This window comes from Pochonia chlamydosporia (genome assembly GCF_001653235.2).
Source record: "Pochonia chlamydosporia 170 chromosome Unknown PCv3seq00008, whole genome shotgun sequence".
Taxonomy (NCBI): domain Eukaryota; kingdom Fungi; phylum Ascomycota; class Sordariomycetes; order Hypocreales; family Clavicipitaceae; genus Pochonia; species Pochonia chlamydosporia.
In genome coordinates, this window is record NW_019154043.1 from 271,269 (window position 1) to 291,748 (window position 20,480).

Genomic DNA, 20,480 nt, shown 5'->3' on the forward strand with positions numbered 1-20,480 from the left:
TGGTATGGAAATGGCTCATATTGACCTCTCCCCTGATGCATGATGATGCAAGCTCAGGCTGCGGGCTGGACAACAGTGCTCAAGACATTTGAGCTGGCTTCTATCTCACACGTTCGGTATCAACCTTGGATTCCTGCACCAAGCCATACTGCTTCTCACCTGGAACTATACCGGCGTTCCCACCGCCTAGATGGTGTCCCTCACATAACCATTGAAATGGAGCTTCCAGGCTATTTCCATGGTCAGCACTTGGAGCACAATCAAATTTCGCATCGGAAGGAGGACTCACTGTTGGCATCAAAGGTAAGGTAAGACCAGCTATCGTTAAGATATGCCTTCTCGGTACCGACGACGATGGTTTTGACTTGTCCCATCGCACCTGGCGCCGGACGTAATTGGTTGAGATTGGCAGAGATCTTGACGAGTCCGGTCATGAAGCTGAGTGCCACCTCTTTGGCCAAGCACTCATGCTGGCCGTAACTGAAAGAAGTTATAGAATTCGGCTTACGCTTTGGGTCAAACTTGGTTGGATTAGTCACTTCCGATGGATCGCGCCCAGCCACTCCCTAAGACAATGTCAGACGTCTTCTCGTTATTTGCGGAAGATACACTGGGAAAATGCCAGTGATGGAATCTGGACTTACAAGCATCAAAACGACGGGATTTCCCGGCTGGACCTGCTTGTCCTCAAGCGTATTTGGCTGTGTTGCGATGCGTACATTACGCTGTGAGCTCGTGAGGCGTTGAGCCTCGACGACATATGCGCGAAGGGATTTATCATCATTCTTTTGAGCAAGGTTCCGGACTTCGGACCAGATGGATGCATTCTCCGAGCGCAGGAAGAACTCTAGGACTTCATAAAACTAGATGGAATTAGTCAACTTTCCACCATCTTTTACAATCAATGCGCAACACTCACTGCAGTAACTGGAACACCAACTCCACCAAAGGATGTGAGCCACAGATTATCGACAACCCTCTCGGGTGAATTGCCCTGATCCAGAAGCTCCTCAACAAGCTTCCTGCCACAAGCACGCAGGGAGTCCTTCCTAGCGAAACCCTTGTGGATGAGTTTGCTGATCCCTAATCCGGAACCGCGATTCAAGTTGACGTCGTCGACTAACCTGCGGGTTGCGTCAATAATTACTTTCGCACTTTCTTGAGCCCGGCGGCGACGGTTCCAAGCCTGGCCAGGGTCATTGTTGTTGACGCCCCAGGTTCGAATGTTGGATAAATGTCCATACAGCTCGGCCGTACCAAACGTACCGTTTGGATTCTCGTCGGAGCGTAAGTCGAAGTAGAAGAGATCCGCCAGGAGCCGGGTGTTGAGCGGAATGGCGACATCGCGGATCAGGTCGATCTGGTCAAGTCCGTCTTTGATCTTAAAGCTCTCTTTCTGTATCAGTTGCGTTCCCACGCGGTTGATAAACTCTGGGACAGCTGCGTGCAAGTTTGGGATGCTACCCAGAGCTTTCATGAAACTGGCTCGGTGCTCACGGTTGTGCGGCTCGTCACCAGCCAACATGAACCAACTCACGTCCTTGCCTGGGATCAACGAGTTCAAAGGCTTGAGCCAAGGCACAGCGAATTGCTTGGGGTTGTCAAGCACTTTCTTGATGGCCGCACCTGTCGTGACGATCACTGGCTTTGCGGGGGGCTTTGGATCGTCTAGTGTGTACTGGCCGAACGTCCCGAGCTCTTTGGAAATCTTCTCGTTTGTTGCTTTGGTGAACATTGGCTGCATGATAGCGATTGAGTTGTAGGGGAACCAGCCGGGAACGCCTCGCTGGATCAGCTTGTACAGCATTGAGCCACCAAGAGTCTTGTAGTCCTGCTGTACCTCATTGTAGCCCCAGCTTGTAAGGTTCGCGACTGTGTAGTCGATGGTGTTGAACCGGTCTGACCGTACGAGTGTGACCGCGTCAGAGAGGACAGCTCTTCCAACTGAGTACGTGGGACAGATTCCGCAGCCTGTGTTGCGGGCTGGCTTGATGTCCTCAATCATGAGGCCAGGGTAGAGCTCTACCATGTCAGGATCTGAGTACAGCTTCTCCAGAATCGAGGCAATCTCTTCATTTGAGTTGATTCCACTGAACGTATCGTATCGCTTCAGGCCAAAGAACTCGCGGAACTCGTTCAATGATGCGACCTGCCATTTGCGAGCTTGAATGATACCAAGCACTTCGACGATCTTGAGTACCTTTGGGACCATGCGGGCACCAAAGCAACCAGCTGGGTCCTCCATTGCATCTTTAAGAATGCGAACAAGGTCCTCATCCCTGAATGTTCCGTTTTCTTGACGCTCCAGGCCGTCGAAGGTTCGGACGCTTGGGTCCTTTGGAATGCTCTGATCAAACAGGGCGAAAGCTCGGCCAATCTCAGTATCGCTCACATCCCCTATATCATTGGCGGTGCGACCTGGAAAGAGTTTGAGGAAGAAGTTGTTAATCCAGCGTTCATCCTTCTTGGAAATACATGAATGGAATCGGTATAGAAGGTTAAATTCCACGCTGACTTGGTTGCCAACACCTCGTGGGACGCCATCATCTCCCACGCTGCCAGTGTCGACGCGGGGGTCTAAAGTCCAGTCACTGTTGGAGTGATGCGTATTGGTGATGGCACGCAGGTAGTCATGCAAGGAAATGTTGATGTACAAACCCCCGACGATCAAACGAGCTGTGTTGAACAAATCGTGATCTTGTTTGGCTATGGCCCGAGCCTTGTCCTCTGCGCTGGCATTAGGCGGACATGCCAGTGTAAAACGTCCATTTTCGTTGATTTTGAGCAAGATGTCCGCAACGTAATTATGGAATCGGTTGTACAGGACGAGCATGACGTTCACGCCAGGTGGCTGCCCTATCAGACGCCTCTCATGGAAGGTGTCAGGCTTTAGCTTGCCCTCTTTCATGGTGCGGATTTCCAGCTGGTCCTTGAGGGATGAACCATACAGAGGTGCCAGGTCAAGATATGATGACGTATCAGATCTGTTCGTGTCTGTACGGTTGGTGCGGAAGATGTCGTGAATGATGACGGATGCATGATAGAAGAGCATGGACGAGATGCCTGCAGGGTTCTCTCTGAAACTTTCATCGTCACGAGCCATCAAGAGGTCGAACAGCAGACCGGGCTCAGGTTTAACACCGTGAAGCCGTTTGAGAGGTCGGACACTCTTGGCATAGGGCATACCAGCTCTTCCCAGGTTTGGTTCGAGGATGTTGTTAAAGCCTCCATCAGGCTGACGATATTGGTAAAGACCGTTGAGTGGATGTGAGGCGCTCTGTCGTAGCAGAATATTGCTGTCGGGGGCTGTATACTCGATGAAGTCACCGAGACTATCGTTACGTTTTGGCGCTGGGTTCTGGGCATTGACAGCCTCAAAGCCGATTTGTCCTCCGACATAGCTCTGTGGTGGATGTTGCAGATTACCCCAAAGCGTCTCGATAAGCTTGTTTGTGAACTTAGTTCTGAGCCTGGACGAGCGAGGCAGAGAAGTAAGGATACCAATCAAGACCTCGGTGGTGCTGCTGGTCATCAGTATGCTTCGTTTTGCGTCCTCATGAGTTGCACATACGCTTTCTTGTCATCAAGTGGCTGCCCCTTCTGCGCAAGGCCTGTAATAAGATCACCTAGCTCTTTTGGGGTCACCTGATGCTCAACTCCAGCAGAGTTGCTCCAGAAATATCTGGCAACAGCATTCGTGTTCCAGAGATACTTGGCAAGGTTGCTGGCATTGGCAAGTAAACCAGAAGGCTCTTCTTCTGAGTCACCATATGCCTCTCCGGCCTGGTATTTCTCATCTCTTGACATGGTAGCAACTTGCCTCGGACCTAGGAGTCAATTGTTGATGTATTATATGAATGATAACGATATAAAAGAACAAGGTACTGCGGCGATCATCATAAGAACGTGTCTCCGAGACAATTTAATATAGTTTGCATGCAGCCTCTACCGGCCACTACAGCCTATCGGGCAAGCCGCATTTCCGATTTGTGCCTTCAGCCTGCAAACATGGCAGAGGCGCCAAGAACATATTTTGCTGAATCAGTCACGCTACGGAATAGCAACGCTCGGGATAAACTACAACCCCAAAGTGGTATCAATGGCCGGGGTGCTATTCATCAAAAGATCCTGTCCTGGAGCTGAATAGGTTACAACCACTTACGTCCCTGAACAGACACACAGAATACTCAGTAGGAGTGGTCCGGGTTGTGCAGTCAGCCACTTGATGCGGACTTGTCTCGATTGCTTGGGTGGATTTAGGCGACCAAATTCACGTTAGGAGGATCGCATGCCTTGGGTTGACATTCACAAGTTGCCCGACTTTACCACGTCTTACATTGGGTGATGAATCAATATTACTGCAGGGAGCCCAGTGCGTATGATTGATGTACTTATGCGTCATGTCACGACAGCCCTGGAAAGGCAGCCACCTGCGCCGTTGGGAGCACAAGAATGTGACTGACTGTACGGAGAAGTGTGATACGAGTCTCTGGTTGGTGCTAACCGACATGAGCTGATGAGGAGTAAACAGGGCTTCACGAATATCGGACAAGGGATCAAACGTGTTGGTGGCGACGTAGCCGCTGGTAGTCAGGTGAGTGAAGTGCTTCACCATTACGTGGAAGAATACCTGTGCCAACAACATACCGAAACTATAATGAAGTTGCTAGCAAAGACTATACCGAAACCTTGTAAAATGCCCAAAAGCTGGTGCCCAAAGCGGAACAAACAACCATTACAGAAGATTGAGGCTGACTGACAGATTACCATTAACCAATAGCAGGCGCCACATTTGAAAGAAGACAAGGCTGCAGGTGTACCAGCCAAGCCTTTCACTAATGTAGTTATGCATGAGCGAATCGGATTCGTCATGACAGATTCAAGCTGGTGTCTTGGGTTTCGGGACTGAGACCCCAAACCACACCGGTCTTCAACAGGCACCTCACAGGTGACGGTGGCCAAGCCATTGCAAGGATTAGAACAACGCCTTGTCTACCGCTGTGGCGTCCCGTGGAATGTACTCGATCGGGTTTTGGGATGACGAGTAACAGGGTGACAATACTACGCCATTGTAAATATATTGGAGGCTGGTCGCATTGGGTAGCAGCAGCAGCCTGGATTGGGTTCTCGGTGCATCCGTGAAAGGGTTGCATGGACAGCCAAGATCCGACAACATTCTGAACCATAGATGCCACTCATGAGAAAATTCCTGTGGTGACTCAGTCGCAGGCGAACCAACTACAATTGGATGCAGTCGAAATAAAAGGTCAGCCAAAGGGAGTCGTGGTCATGGATACGGAGTATGCCCACATTTAATAACATTGAACCTGTTGGTAGCGAAGGGAAATCTTTGTCCAAACTACAATTCTATTCGGAGCGCGTCCAAGAAAAACTGTTTGGCACCTTCACAAGCTGCTTGACAACTCGCAAACCATGGCTCAAGCAGAAGCAACCAAAGAGCCTACCAAGCTGATTCTATGCTTTGATGGTACTGGCAACTCTTTCAGCGGATCCAATGCTGACACCAATGTTGTCAAGATCCTGAGAATGCTGGACAGGACTCATCCTAATCAGTATCATTACTATCAGAGTAAGTGCTAGTTGCTCGTTGAAGTCTCTTTGGCTGACCAACTGCCCTACAGCGGGCATTGGCACATATGATATCAATGAAACATCTGTAAACAAGACATGGCTGGGTGAGATACGGAGTTTTGTTTCGCAGACCATTGATCAAGGGTTTGCTACGACATTCGACGCACATGTCATGGCAGGTTACCGATTTTTGATGCGGTACTATGAATCTGTAAGGCCGCTTGCGCTGATGAATTTTGCTATTGTCTCTAGCTAACATCACGTAGGGTGCCAAGATCTACATGTTTGGCTTCAGCCGAGGTGCCTATACTGCCAAATTCCTAGCACGCATGATCAACACCGTCGGCCTTCTATGCAAAGGAAATGAGGAAATGGTTCCATTCGCATACCTTCTCTACCAGCGCTATTTATCTGGGAAACTCAATGATCGCATAGCCGAGCAAAAAGAACTGTTTGACAAGGCCAGCATAATTGGGAGGGCCGTAAAAAGTGTGCCGGACATCACCAAAAATTTACCCTTCTCAATGGAACAAGTGGCGAATACGTTGACAGCGGAGCAACTCCAAAATGCTCTCTCACAGGCCACAACAAGCAACTCAATCGACAAAGTTAAGTTAGCAGTAGCAAAGGCCATGAGGCCGGACAAACTCAAGAATACCATCTCCGACAACCTTACTAGAGCTATGCAAGCCGCGACAACGGATCAACCCGCTAACAGTGCCACGCAAGGGAGGCCTGTGGGTATAATGGATGTTGACAAACTTGAGCAAGATCGGCTTGAAGAAGAGAGCCGGCAGTCGAAGGAAGATGTCAACGAGGCCCTAGACGAACTACGAGCCTTTAGTGAAACATTTTGTCGAGAAGAGACAGATGAGGACGGCAAGGGAAGAAACATCAAGGTGTACTTCCTGGGCATTTGGGACTGTGTGAGCTCCGTCGCCGTTTTGGAACAGAAAGCTCCCATCCCAGTGGAAGTCATTGGCACGGCGCGTATTGTCCGACACGCTGTGGCAGTTGATGAGCGTCGAGTCAAGTTCAAGGCGGCTCTTCTAGCCCAGGATATCAAGGACACGAAGAATACTAAGGCAGAAGATATCAAGGAGGTCTGGTTCCCGGGCTGTCACGGCGATGTGGGCGGCGGATGGCCTGCTTGTCAAGACGGGATGTCCACTGCCGACGACAACCAAACGTTTTGGCAGCACCTGACCCAGAGCATTCAGAACTTTTTGAGATCTTCGAAGCCTCAGGGACCCAGCCACGACGTTGGCGCGGATGAGTTCCAGATGAGCGACGTGCCACTGGCATGGATGATCCACGAGCTCGAGCTTGTGGGCCAAGCAAAACCATCTGCTTCCGTGAAGTGGAATATCAATAGAGACACCTTCCATGAGAGATTCGACGAGTGGTACAAGAACAAGAAGCTCGCCTTTGGCGGTTTTGTGCATGACTCGCTCTCGTACGGATATGGCACGGGTTTCGCCAAGGTGCTGCTTTGGAAGTTTATGGGTAAGTGAAATCCAATTTCTACCTACCACCATACCTCCTACTAATTACGTTTTGTTGAAAAGAGTATTTACCAGTAGCAACACTCCTAGCCCCAGTAACAGAGCTCTACGCCGTGGCTTGCATCTTCTCACCACGCCCAGTTCAACATGACATACACGGAGACAACGACGGCTGGGATAATGTGACATGCATAAATCACCGGGAGTTATCCCCAAATATTGGGCCGGGGTGGGATCTTCAAGTTACGAGGGAGACCTTGGAATGTTGAAGGTGGTTCCCCATGTTGACAGTTGCATATGCACCTGTGCAATTCTGAGTGCTGAAATGTACTTCAGCTGATGAGCTACAGGGTGTAATGGAGATGCATGTCTGGATGTGACTCTCTCTGCATGTGGCCAAGTCTTACTCATTTTGGAAGGTAATCATGGCTGGCTGATGGACATGGAAGTTTAGTTCCTCTTACCGGCTCCGCCGTTTGCACGATTCTGATTGACGATGATTACGAAGGCCAAGTCTGTCGCACAGTTATTCCATCAAAACTCTCCAAACGGCTCAGCGCATACGCACATCTCCAAGGATGGCAGCCCATCGCATCTGGAACATTGAACCTGTCATCCTGGCTGATGCTCCGGCATTAGCTAGCAATAATGTCTCTGCCTACTGGGAGGATGACACCTTTCGCCGCAAGTGGGACAGCGCCATTACGCCCGAATATCTCATCGAACAGGAGACGGCGCGCATTCCGGACGCCCTGCTCTATAGGCGGGACATACTACGCCATCTCAAGGCGACTAATCCATGTACGGGAGAACTCATGGGGTACCTACGAGCTGCGCTGCCAGTGGAACATGCGAACTTGCCGGATGGTTCGCTAGTTTGGCCAGAATTGCAAATTGCGGATGTCAGCGCTGAGGAACGGAACCGGATCCGGGAGGTTGCTGAGAATGCTTGGTATAACCCGAAAGATGATGGCTCGGAAGACAGAGCATTTGAGATGCAAAGAGAGATACTCTCAAAGGGAGTCTACATTAGTAAGTACTTGAGTACTGTTGCAAGCCGTAACACATGCGGGGTTTGCTCTCATTTCCATCACTGTGAGAGGGTTGGAAGCGTGAACATAAGTCTGATCTGAGAAAAACAGAGCTGCGTTATCTTGCCGTCCACCCGAAGTACCAGCGTAAAGGTGTTGGAGCGGCATTAGCGAAAGCTCTTATAAAAATGGCCGAGGAGTTAGGCGTGGATATTTACCTTATGGGCTATGAGGCTGGTCGCTCTCTATATGAAAGACTTGGCTTTCGGGAGATTGATCGATGTGTCGAAGATAGTATCAAGAATGGGATCAGAGTACGACATGCAGCTTATTTCATGGTGTATCGTGTAACTAATGGAGATAACCTGAGTACCGGAGCTGAGCATCAGGCCTAAGCTGCAGCCGGTAATGAATCAATGGCACGTTGCTACAAATGAACACGAAATTGTCGCTGCTAAGCCATGCATAAAATGTTAAAAGTGGTGCAAATAGTTATTTCAAAATTACGGTAAAGAAGGTAACGAAGCGATCTGAGGCTCTCTCTCCCAACTGCTACTCGAAGGTAAGCTACAGTTGCATTGCTTTCCTTGTAACCTTCGTGATGTTTAATGCCCCGCAGACTAGGGGGCTATTTCCGTTGACAGCTTTTGTGCTGGAAGTAGGTTTAGTGAGACAAGCTTTAGACATACCAGCTGTCTTCCGGTCCAGGCGTACCGTACATTCCTTACCACCTCTTGAATTTATCAATATCAAAGTTATCCCAGATCAGCCTGCCATATTCTAGTTCGCGAAAGACCTTTCCTTCCTTATTCCACCATATGGTGGACAACATGATCATACCCGATGTGTCGCCCTTTTTGATGCCAGGCGGGAGGTTTTTCTTGGCTTCCTCCGGAGGGTCAACCGCCAATGTAAACCAGACCACATTCTCCATTATCGCGAATGAACCGGGCTCAGAGCTGCCGTCAATAGAAATGGCCTGGACTTTGACGTTCGTCATGAGAGAGCTGAATCCCTTGTTCGCCGCGTACCAGGCTGGCTTTGGTGCTCTAACAATTTCAAGAGCTAAGAATAATAAGTTACAATAGTCCGATTAAGGGGGAGAAGGTGAAAAGCGGCCTTACGTATGTCGGTGATGTGGAAGTCATCTGATTCTAAGTCGTTCATTCGGTCAAAGTTCCCAGTAGTGAATGATATGAAGTACTCGCTGATGCGCGACAACAACAGCTTGTCGGGATAGTCTTTGATACGACTGATATCGAATGAGGGATCGGAAGGTATGCAAACGGGAACCTGGGCGGGTGCCGCTATGACTCCAAGAATCTGAGGAGGGACGAGCACACTAAGCAAGAGAAGAGATCCGAATGAGTAAAACATCTTGTGTTGGATGTGAGGATAGATGATGGAGAATTGCGTAGGGGACCAAGGCCATATATTTATACTGATGGTCGTGACCGGATGCCGACTCTGGGCCTCAGCTCCTTCGGCCGACGCTGGCGCCACTCATCAGAGTTTTTCATCACACCGACTACCACTACATGCAGTGTCTTAACTGGTGTTCCCGTGTCTGCCATGGCTGGTAGGTTGTTTGACTGATCGACCCCTGATGTCGACATTCGGGGCGTATGGTTGTCAGAACAGAGACTGATTAGGCCGAAACCGGCCTTAGACCTCTTTGGTGTGACGGATATGATGTATATGCGTGGTTCAAGCAGAACGACGAATAACTAACTTGCCATACAGAAAGCTGAGCCGCATTGCTGCCTGAGGGTGAGAGACATCCGAACTAACTCGGGCAACAGTGTCAACGGTATACATGTAGGCCATATCAACGGGTTACTTGCAAGGACACTGGGGATTGTACGGTAGTCTCTCCTCCTGGGTCAGATATCATCGGCGGATGTCTTTGCTTTGTCGTGCTGGCGTTTTTCACTGTGTAGTAAAGGAAGTCACAGCATGGCTACACCAGACACTTCTTATCGTTCATCAATTACGACACACTTAAACCTTGGCTCTCTGGTGGAAGCATGGCGTCCGCGCCACCGCGGCATAGCTCCTGGTTTTGAGGAACCCTCGTCCACTCTTCACCCGCATCAGACATGTCAAGTGTATTGTGGTGTGCTAAAGTGATACATATCGCCGTGAATATATATCACACTTTTATTTAGCCAAGCGTGATATCACAGTTGCTGAAATGATATATACGTGCATGTGCATAAGACATGCCACATCGCAGAGCTGGCGGTAGGCAACCTGTTCAATTACGACTTTATGATTGGCCCAACGTTGCTTTTTACAAGTTCCACCTTCGGGAGAGGCGTGCTGGACTGTGTGATCCCGTCGCAGTAGCCTGACACCATATGGAGTAGTTGCCGCGAATTCTCCTAGACAGTTGTCTGCTCATGACTTCATCATCAGACATCTGGAGGATATTAGCAATACCCTGACTTCGCTCCGTCGCCCGCTGGAGAAACATCGAATGGTCTTCCTTTCGGTCCAACTAAATTCGATGCTATCTTCTGGATCAGCTGTACAGACAGGGTCAAACTAGGTCGATCGAGTGAACGACAGACAAGAAAACGATCGTAGTGCATTTGCCACTAGTGGCAGAACATCCACACCTTGGTGCGGAAATAAGACTTCATGTAAGGCATGCCTATCAATAAACGGCACGGCAATGCCCGTGTTGCATTAGTAAAGTTTAAAAACAGGCGACCTTATGCAGTGTAGCGGAGGCTGAGACCAATACTGCCAACAAATGGACCCTGAGTCCTCGTACGTAACGATGCTGTCTTGGAGTGTGCGATGAACACTGCTCTGGCTGAAAATGCTCTCACACGCCTAAAGAAGTGTAGATCAAGCGATGATGCTGTCATGGCTTCCGTGTCAGCTGCGGTAATTGCTTGTGGCTTCATTGTCGACGCTGGGCAGAGTCTGTTGTTGGGGTTAGAGAGCAGGGTTTTCCCTGGTAGCACAAAGCCCAAGCCGTGTATCTCACTTGCATGAAATGTCTGGCTTGAGGGTTACTGGGCGTCCATACTGCGATCTAAATGGTTGGTGATGAGCTGAAAGATGCGTGCAATGACAACGAAATTGAAACCAAGAAATTCTTTTGTGTTTGCCACGGCTGCCCTTACCACACGTAAGGCATCCTCAGGTACCAAACTGCTTACCACCCTCCAGCATCACGAGAAGCAAGATGATAGGTTCATTCTTGCAACGGCGGTTCGCCGCAGTTCCATGCACAGTATGAGAAAAGTTCCCAAGATGAGCAGCATGACACCTCAAAACTCTCTCGGAACATGCCAATCTTCAATACTAGGCTCTTACATCACGAACAGGTGGCTGCCCAGCACGACGTCTTTGGTGTTACGAGACTTTAGTCAGAAATAAGCCAAGAGCGTACGACAGATGAGCAAATTTGCATTAGATGACGCTGGATATTGCCATTTTATATGTTGTCAATATGCCAGCCTTCTGATGCTCAGCTTTATCAATCGCTCCAGGAATTCCGAGTACAGTAGGTGACACGATTTGCGTGCATCCGTTGCTCGTCTTTCACGGCCGAGATAATGTACGCCAGGCCATCACTGTGTCCATAGTTCAGAGGCATTGGCCCCGGTTTAGGCAGTTATTTGGCTTGAGAAATTGGTATGGTATCTTAGGTATTGGGGTTGAGGCTGTTTTGAGTGAATGGCTGTAGAGTAGCCAACAGGGAACCAAAGTTTCCACCGCCGTAACAAACAATGCCACACAAAAACTTGGCTCACAAACCTGCAACCCGCATAGCACTCTACTCAGATTCAGATTTACGAGACCAGAAATAGAAAATTGACGAAAAATGGCCAATTCCTTTCTCACAAACCCGCCAACTTAATGTCTGAGATTGTTCTGTGTTTACCAATCTCTTATGAATTAAGTCCCTGAACAGGGATTATCGTAATCATCTGGAACAAGAAGATGGCGTCCAACACGACACTTTTGCACTACCATTGCTCAGTGTTTGGCGTGTTGTTCACATTTCCACTGTAGTGTCGAAGAGTGAATTGACATGCCCATGTGTCATAGTAGAACCTATAAATTCTGTTGGTAGCATCGATCATCAAGGGTAAGAAGGGCTGTAAATTTTTTCAACATCAAATGGAGTCAAGATTGCAACACATTACCAAAATTAACGCCGATATACAGCGCTACTGGCTAGGACATTGCTATAGACGGGTCCATGAGCCAGTCGTGGTTTGGCTGTTTTACCATCCCACTTGCCCGATTGTATATCCAACTCCGTGGACTTTGTGGATCAAGCCCATCGGGATGACCAAGCCCTGCAAATCGTCGTGATTTATTCTGTAAAATATATTAGTATGACTAAGAATGCGTATAAATACAAGTGTTTCATAGGGAAACCTCTGAACGAAATAGGATTGCCTCATTTCATATTACGAATCTAGAAGTGCTCGGTCGAAGGGATCAGTTAAAATAAGGCAGGGATTGGGAATAGAAGACGAAGTATATATTTTGGCAGAGTGAGCTGTTTCGGCAATAAATCAACTCAACACCTTTGTGAAATCTAGTCGTGGAAAGCCATATAACACGTCCTTGAAGTATGGCAAATCACATGAAATACTTCATCGCGGAACCAGTTCCCAATGTTGACGCTTCTCCACCTCATCTCAACAATACGCTGACTCTGGCGTATCAAACGCATGGAAGCCCAAATAATCCCGCAATTCTCATCCCTTCATGCTTCAGTGGAAGAGTCGAGTCCACGCTGAGCTTTCTTTATGATGGTCCCAACGCCCCTCTCAATGACTACTTCGTGGTGGTTTGCGGACTCCTTGGCGGAGGCGATTCATCATCGCCTTCAAACGCGCCGAGCCATTTGCGTGGACTAAACTTCGCCAAGGCGACATACCAAGACAACATTCGGCTTCAACACGAGCTGTGTAAGTCTCTTGGCGTCTCTCAACTCGAAGCCTACATCGGATTCTCCATGGGCGGTCAACAAGCATACTACATGGCTGTCCTGCATCCAGATTTCGCCAAACGTATCGTCGTCCTGGCTAGCTCGGCCCGAACCAGCTGGCACAACAAGTCTTTCCTGGAGGGGCCCAAGACGGCGCTCCTCAATAGCATAGACTGGTTCGACGGTGCGTATACACAGCCAGCAAGGAAGGGGACGCAGGCTTTTGCTCGTGCGTATTCAACTTGGGCGCTCAGCTCTGATTGGTTTCGGCAGAGATGCTGGGAGACTCTGGGTTGTGTGTCTGTCGAAGACTACTTGACTAAGTATTGGGATCAGATGATGGGATCGCTGGACGCGCTGGATTTGATGTGCATGCTGCAAACATGGTATCCTGGGGACATTTCCACTGCTGAAGAAGGAGATGGCAGTTTGGAGACCGCTTTGGGAAAGATCCGTGCTGAGGTTTTGCTTATGCCTTGTCGAACTGATCTCTATTTTCCTCCGGTAGATAGTGAGCAGGAACTGAAGCATCTGAAACATGGCAAGCTGAGGGTCATTGAGAGTGCATGGGGTCATCTTGCGGGAGGTGAATTCGGGCCTCAGCAGGATAAGGACTTTATTAGCGCCGAGATTAAGAGCTTCTTGTCGTAGTTACGACTGGAAATTTCGACATGAAAGCAAAAAGTCCCAACTTCGTCAGTGACAGACAATCAGGGCTTCCACAAGAGGTTATACGAGATGAGAATGACATTGTGAGTTATGAGACAGTTGCGAGTTGTCTTGGACTGCCATGGACGGTTTACTGGTGGTGAACAAAAGAGCTTAGTGTATAAGATATTCAGTTCATAAATAGTCTACTCAAGTTTTGCAATTGAAACATCCTTCTAGCCTTGGCATCCGATTCTTTGGTGGACGGTCCCGTGGCTGCTGAAAGCTGTGACAGTTGTCCCATTGAGACTTCACTCTTCCTCCAATTCCGGATAGTGTCTCCAAATACCATCAGAATAGTCGGAGCGACGATCACTGGCAAGATAGTTCTTGATGTTTGGCCGTTCTTTAACAGTGTCATAGAGTTTAAAGGCGCCGTCATACTTTCCAGATTCCCTCATCTTCTTCATGGTTTTGGGAAACGCATATTCCGTTCCATCCATGCCCTGCCGCGTTGTTAACTCTCATCCAACTTATGTCGTTTCGGCAGTGAACAAACCTGGAAAAGCACCAAATCGGCGTATGTTAGTTTCCCGCCATACAGCCAGGGGCCGTCTCCGCTGGCCTTTCCATCGAGCACACGTTGGATGTACGTCAGAAACTTGGGTAGTCTCTCTTCAATGAACGATTTAGCACGTCTCTTGGCCTCGGGTTTCTGAACTTCGTAGTAATCCGATACAGAAACCGGGTGGTGCGTCTCGTGCACCTCATTCGACAGACCATCCAGGATGGTCAACACAATCTGGTTGATGTGGTAGATTCCATTGCCCTCGGTCGGAGCAAGTCCAAGCTTGGGACCAAGATAAAGCAGGATATTCGGTGTCTGGGATAGATGCAAGTCGCCGTGTTTCAGAGCTGGACACGCAAACGAAGGAGGATTGCTATCATCCCCTTTGTTGTCTGGGGCCATGAGATTGAGAACCGTTGGAACAGCTTCTTCCCCGGTTTTGGCCGAGTCGACATACGGCACGCCCGCCTCTTCAAACAGAAGGCGAACGAATTCGCCTCTACCTGGAATTTTAGGCCAGTAGATGAGCTCATAGGGGGCGTCATCGTTTGTCTTTACACGTTTGGCGTCAGGTTCAGACATGGTTGTGTGGTGTGATGTCAGTCGACGGGCGAGCAATGAGACAATCAGAAGGGTGGAAAGTTGAACTGGTGTACGCAATACCAATAATGCTGGAATCACGTAGTTTGGGTTGGAGTAAAGGATGTTGCTGATGTGAAATCTGAAAATGCCCTGGCTGGATCGAAGCTTCGATTCAAATCTTGGGCCAGACTAGTCATTGCGGGGAATTGCGGGGTCCAAGACGGGAGGGTTGTTATGTTCACGTAAGGGAACCTTGAAGTCAGGTTGGGAGCAAGAGAGAGGGCTCAAAGTCTAGCAATTGAAGATGATTGATGCATGTGAGCTTTCGACAGGCTAGTAGAGTCCGTGGTTGATTGGCTTCTCTGGCAAACAGCTGGGAGGGTCAAGGCATTTGAAGTCTTGGTAGCTTCCATTCGAGCAAACAAAATTCTCCCTCTGCCATGAAATCACTTACGAACACTGGTATTCGCCACAGATATATCGGGACCGTAGCACTGCGTAACTTATCAAGATGCAAAGTTCATGAATGGATCAATTGATGGCAACTTGTCATAAAATCGGTGCGATGATGTCCGTGCACAACCCGCCCTTCTGTTGCATAAACACTCACAATTGCATGCATGTACTTATTCAACCTCGACGGGCAGGCACGACCCTTAGTAATGGCCATTGCCCCGACACTCCTCAACTTGAAATGTCAAGGTTGATCTCATCACCATCGTCGAGCACTTGGGCATGCAATAATCACCCCGTTCCTCCGCAGACGTTGACCAGGCAATGATGGACGAAGACGGCATACGACATGCAAGTGTTCCAGACTTCCGTGGCAGGCTCCGTCAGTTCGTCGTCCGAAACGATCAATTAGTGGTTTTGGGTGTGTGGGTTTTCTTCTCTTCGAACCATGACAATTGAACCTCGATGTTGAAAATGCTCACTTTGTGCTCGGTCGAGCTCTAGCCCTTCGGGACGGCGACGATGCAACCCTCCATTCAGCCTTCAAAGACCCACGACTTGCCGCGACGCTGGCGCCAGAATCTATTTTCACGTGTGCGGTGACGATCTTTGCAGAGGGCTAGAGCTGCCAGCTTCATGTTTCCACAGGGAATGTTATTCCGTCAAGCTGTTTGCCATATCCTCCAACTTTCTGGCCGCCACATAATATCGGTTCAGTCCATCAATACACGTGGAATTCGAACGCCAGGAGCGCTTTAAGTTGGCTGCGGCGAGGAATTTGGGCCACACCTTTTTACGTCCGTTACCCCCAGAAGTCTGCTATATGGTCGCAGGACATCTTTACCAGCAATTTGCTGCCATTTCGTGCCAACTCGGTATTCGTCCGCTTTCTCCGTCTTATTCTGTGATTGATATCACTCGGAATGTCTACGCGACGTACGTAAGCTTTGAGGGCATCTCGTATCTCCATTTCTTGGAGAACTCGACTCACGGAGGCGATTTTGAGAGCCGTTGTATATCAATTGGAGGGCAGGGCAAGCTAACCCGGACAATCTATGTGGCATACGACCATATTGGCATCAGAAACATATATTTCGAATTGCCCAAGCTGGAAGATGTGCCACCTTCGTTTTTGAGCGGTTGTGGCGTGTGGTGGAAGCAGAAGACCAGACATAATGGCCTTGAAAGACTAATTGCACACTTTGACGTAAGATCTTCCAAGCGCTAGTCATGCTATGATCCTACCTAACACCTTTCCAGGGCTTGAAAATCAGAGAAATCCTAGATGATACAGTTCCCTCCTCCCTTTGGAGCTCCCCTTGGAGAGACAACTCAGGCCTTGGTCCAGCGTGGCCTATCCCAGGCTTATCTTGTCGTCTCATAGATCTGAACGAGTCTGCTTCCCATGATGATATGGAACCGCCGGACGATATGAGGATGAATTTCATGCATTTCAACTTGCCCGGAACGCACGGCTATTCCGCCGGCTTCATCGGGCCCGAATTGTAAAGCTTCATGCTCATGCCCTGGATAACACGACACGGTTTTATCGTGACTTGGGCGGACATTCGAGCTCCATACTATGGATGTACATGCCCGCAAATGCGGAAGAATACCTGGCACACCTTTGGGCTATCAAATATCTTTTTAATTCTGACTTTATAGGCTTTATAGTACGATCTGAAGCCTGTCAAAAATCGAGCACACTCGCTGACCCGAATCGTGTAGTTCCTCTCAATTTAGGGTCATGTTCGGGAGTTACATACTGCAACCTACGCACGAACTGCATTTCGATCACGTTTACGAGTCAACGAATACCCCGTCACGCTTGTACGTCAACGAATGGGAACCGTTTGATGACAACACAGGAATCGAGCACTGAGGGGTAGACGTCGCGAATGTTGGGGGGGGACAGCATATCTGCAGATATCGCCTCGAATTACTGGACAACCTACCTGCAGTCTCTGGTGCCTTCATCGCCGCCACCTTATTGCCATTCTCAAGGAAAGTGGTCTTATACAAACTGTCGATTGGAAGACGTCGCAGGACTGGCTCTTTGCATCGACAAATACGCATCGCACAAGCCAATCGTTTGCATGTTAATTCATTATGGCGAGGGCCGCCGGGCCTAGGTAGGGCAGTATCGCATCGACTGGGCCCTTGGTCGCTTCTCAGTAAACTGCTCAATGCCACTGCGCATTGTCATAGTTCAAACGAAGCTAAATACCTCGTATGTGGCGGGCATTTGCTTACGCGAGGCGGCAGTGCCTAGCCGGAATTCGGTGTCACGTATGGACTTACCATGTCAAGGTAAACTTGAATGGTGGTTTTCAGCACGACATTGTAGGATACGTCATTTTGATTAGGCAGGTTTGCTGACGTATTGCGCTTTGGAACGTTGCTGTTCAACTGGCCGGCAAGTTTTTTCGCCGGAGGAGACATCCCATATATTCTCCGAGCCATGAGCCAGTACCAAGGCCTAGAGTGTCTTCCATTGCTCCATATCGCCCTGCCTTTCTGATTTCTACGGCAGTATGTTTGTGCTGGGAGGAAGAGTTGCGAATATCCAGTTTTTATTGTGGAATACTCGCCGGAGAGTTGACTCCGGTACCCTCAGCTGAAGTGGCAAACCGACGAGCAACAACTACACAGTATCCACAAAAGATTTCATCTGCCTTGTTGTGCAGAACTGAAATTTATATGATATGCCAAATGGTTGGTTCGCAAAGTGCCATGGCTATCCTAACTACAATCTTAAAACACCAATGCAGTCACTAGGAGTGCCTGGGTTCGTGCCCTCGATACCACACAAATGATGCAAGAAAGTACGGACCTGGAGATCCGGAGTATCGTCATGTACAAAATTTCAGTGGAGTAGTTGGTAGGTCTTTTCCGGTTCTGCATAATTTGCATCGAAGACAGATGATTGCACGATATATTTCTTTCTTCCTTTGATCTCTCGTTCTGCTGTATATGGCCAATTATATATGACCAACCTGCAGAACCAGTCTCGACTCGACAAGATGCACAGTTTCCAAAACTTAGGCGACGGCGTTTCCATTCTTCCCAGTTCGATTTGTGAGAAATTTGAGGGCGCAGTCGGTCATACAATATGAGTGACGTTTCTAAGTTAGAGCGCGAACAAAGCAATTCCGGCCATATTGGCCGAGGGTCACAAGTTGACGGTAATGATGCTGCGGTCAGGCAAAGTACGTTGAGGTCTGAACTGGCAACTAGCCCAAATACTGTGATTGGTGAATTTCCCTATCTCATCTCACAGCCACCGTAAAATAAGCTAACATTTGAGGGAAGGTGATCTAGAAAGCCTTCCGTCGATTGGGGTACAATCTACCTTACAGAACCGGTCTTCTTACTTCCCTCGCGCGCCATCGAATCATTCTGCCCGCAGACCTCGTTGTCGTGGCTCATACTCTACTAGACATGGGCGACAGGCATTTCCAAGAAACGCAACTCAGTCCAGCTGGGTTGATGAAAGCTACCAGGACGAAAATCCGTGGTATGGTTACGCCAAAGACAAACCACTATTTAGTCTTGCCCAACCTCTACCGCATGTTGCTCGTTTAAGGAAGGGACAAACTCGACAGGGAGGACAACGTACCATTCCAGAAACAGGCGACCTCAGCCGAGGTTGCTTCCCATACACCAGCAACGCTGAACCAACTCAACAATCGACTTTCCAAGGCACATCCCAAACAGTCCAGACCAACAGACCAGGGAATGTGCTCAGTAATGCTAGTCGATTTGGCATCAATGCAGAACCACTTGGGCATGAAGAGTGCCCTGACGTTGAAGGCAAAAAGAATGCAGATGACGAGCGTAACTGCTGGGCTAAACTACGGGCGCGACATCCAGAACCTCTCGCTGAGTTTGTCGCGGTACGTCTTATTACAACTCCAGTATTCTCAGCTACAACGCTAATATTTGACAATTTCCAGACGTTTGTTTCCATTTTTCTCGGTATTGCTGGAACACTCAACGTAATTCTCTCGCCAGACAAATCCAGTATCTACGGCTTATTTGAGACCAGTTGGTCTTGGGGCTTCGCCTGGATGCTCGGCATATACATAGCGGGAGGTGTCTCTGGAGCGCATATGAATCCAGCTATTTCTTTCGCCCTTGCCATCTACAGGCGCTTCCCCTGGCGCCAATGCCTGGTGTATGTTACCGCTCAGTTGTTGGCCGCATTCACAGCCGGTGCACTCGTCTTTGCAGTATTCCGCGATACAATTCGCCATGTTGATCCAGATCTCAAAACTAGCTGGAAGGGATTCTGCTCCGCTCCCCAGGACTGGATGAGTTTGGGTGGCGCTACGATAAGCCAGCTTGTTCAGAGCATTATCATGGTCATTGTGGTGTTTGCTCTAGGAGATGATCAAAATAATCCGCCTGGTGCAGGGATGCACGCTTTTGTACGTTTTAGGCATGTTTTTTGTCATGGGGTTGTGTTCAAAGCTAACGATATAGGTGCTGGGTCTGCTGTTGACTACCCTTAAATTAACGCTTGACCGAAATACCGGCTCTGCTCTGAATCCTGCTGCTGATTTGGGGCCGCGGCTGGTAACATTGGGAGTTGGATATGGTCGGTCTACGGTGTTTGGAGATGTGTGGTGGATAGTAGGTCCTTGGGCAGCCAATTTCGCTGGGTCCGTTCTTGGGGGTGCTATATATGATGGGCTTATATTTGTTGGCACGGAGAGTCCAGTGAATCATCGTATTCGTGCTTTTAGACGAAAGAGTAATGAAAGTTCTGAATGTTGTTGAATGAGGGTGTTCCGAAGTGTTGACATTGCTTGCCTTGAGATGAAGTGACATTGGGTTTTAGAGTACACGTCCAAATAGACCTATGACTGGGTTATCAACGAACTCTACTAGCATGGATGTCGCGCAATCAGATCACAGTGATTTTCCATGATTCGTAATGATCGGACATCTGCAGTTGGGAAGGGGGGGTGGTAATGGCTGCACCGTTTTCTATTGGAGAGGATCTTAAGCCATTCTCAGAGGCACACGAAACGCTTTCAATAATACGACGCAAGCCGTGTAAGATTGCTGATACTTTATGCACCTGGACCAATATAGTAAAGGAGCAGCCATGACACGTCCTCGTGGCGTGTCTG

General features: G+C 48.9%; 7 protein-coding genes across 7 annotated transcripts; 3 read left to right on the top strand and 4 right to left on the bottom strand.

Annotated features, from left to right (window-relative positions):
- Positions 1–186: 186 nt before the first annotated feature.
- Positions 187–3,807, bottom strand: VFPPC_06820 (linoleate diol synthase; the record flags this gene model as incomplete). The annotated part of the gene is made up of 5 exons (XM_018285789.1): positions 187–230; positions 290–566; positions 645–863; positions 920–3,521; positions 3,572–3,807. 5 exons carry the CDS (start codon positions 3,805–3,807, stop codon positions 187–189), a joined length of 3,378 nt encoding a protein of 1,125 aa, XP_018138596.1.
- A 1,061-nt stretch (positions 3,808–4,868) lies between these two features.
- VFPPC_16761 (hypothetical protein) lies at positions 4,869–5,186 on the bottom strand (the record flags this gene model as incomplete). The annotated part of the gene is made up of 1 exon (XM_018294514.1): positions 4,869–5,186. The coding sequence occupies one exon, from the start codon at positions 5,184–5,186 to the stop codon at positions 4,869–4,871; it is 318 nt and encodes a 105-aa protein (XP_018138595.1).
- A 247-nt stretch (positions 5,187–5,433) lies between these two features.
- On the top strand, positions 5,434–7,366 carry VFPPC_06819 (sporulation associated protein; the record flags this gene model as incomplete). The annotated part of the gene is made up of 4 exons (XM_018285788.1): positions 5,434–5,590; positions 5,643–5,803; positions 5,859–7,098; positions 7,161–7,366. 4 exons carry the CDS (start codon positions 5,434–5,436, stop codon positions 7,364–7,366), a joined length of 1,764 nt encoding a protein of 587 aa, XP_018138594.1.
- Positions 7,367–8,852: 1,486 nt separating this feature from the next.
- Positions 8,853–9,505, bottom strand: VFPPC_14121 (hypothetical protein; the record flags this gene model as incomplete). Its single annotated transcript, XM_018291891.1, has 2 exons — positions 8,853–9,193; positions 9,253–9,505. 2 exons carry the CDS (start codon positions 9,503–9,505, stop codon positions 8,853–8,855), a joined length of 594 nt encoding a protein of 197 aa, XP_018138592.1.
- A 3,226-nt stretch (positions 9,506–12,731) lies between these two features.
- Positions 12,732–13,742, top strand: VFPPC_06816 (homoserine o-acetyltransferase protein; the record flags this gene model as incomplete). The annotated part of the gene is made up of 1 exon (XM_018285786.1): positions 12,732–13,742. The coding sequence occupies one exon, from the start codon at positions 12,732–12,734 to the stop codon at positions 13,740–13,742; it is 1,011 nt and encodes a 336-aa protein (XP_018138591.1).
- Positions 13,743–14,050: 308 nt separating this feature from the next.
- On the bottom strand, positions 14,051–14,889 carry VFPPC_16760 (glutathione S-transferase family protein; the record flags this gene model as incomplete). Its single annotated transcript, XM_018294513.1, has 2 exons — positions 14,051–14,245; positions 14,299–14,889. 2 exons carry the CDS (start codon positions 14,887–14,889, stop codon positions 14,051–14,053), a joined length of 786 nt encoding a protein of 261 aa, XP_018138590.1.
- Positions 14,890–18,454: 3,565 nt separating this feature from the next.
- Positions 18,455–20,124, top strand: VFPPC_06814 (glycerol uptake facilitator protein; the record flags this gene model as incomplete). Its single annotated transcript, XM_018285784.1, has 4 exons — positions 18,455–18,551; positions 18,655–19,238; positions 19,299–19,772; positions 19,828–20,124. The coding sequence occupies 4 exons, from the start codon at positions 18,455–18,457 to the stop codon at positions 20,122–20,124; spliced, it is 1,452 nt and encodes a 483-aa protein (XP_018138588.1).
- Between the last annotated feature and the right edge of the window lie 356 nt (positions 20,125–20,480).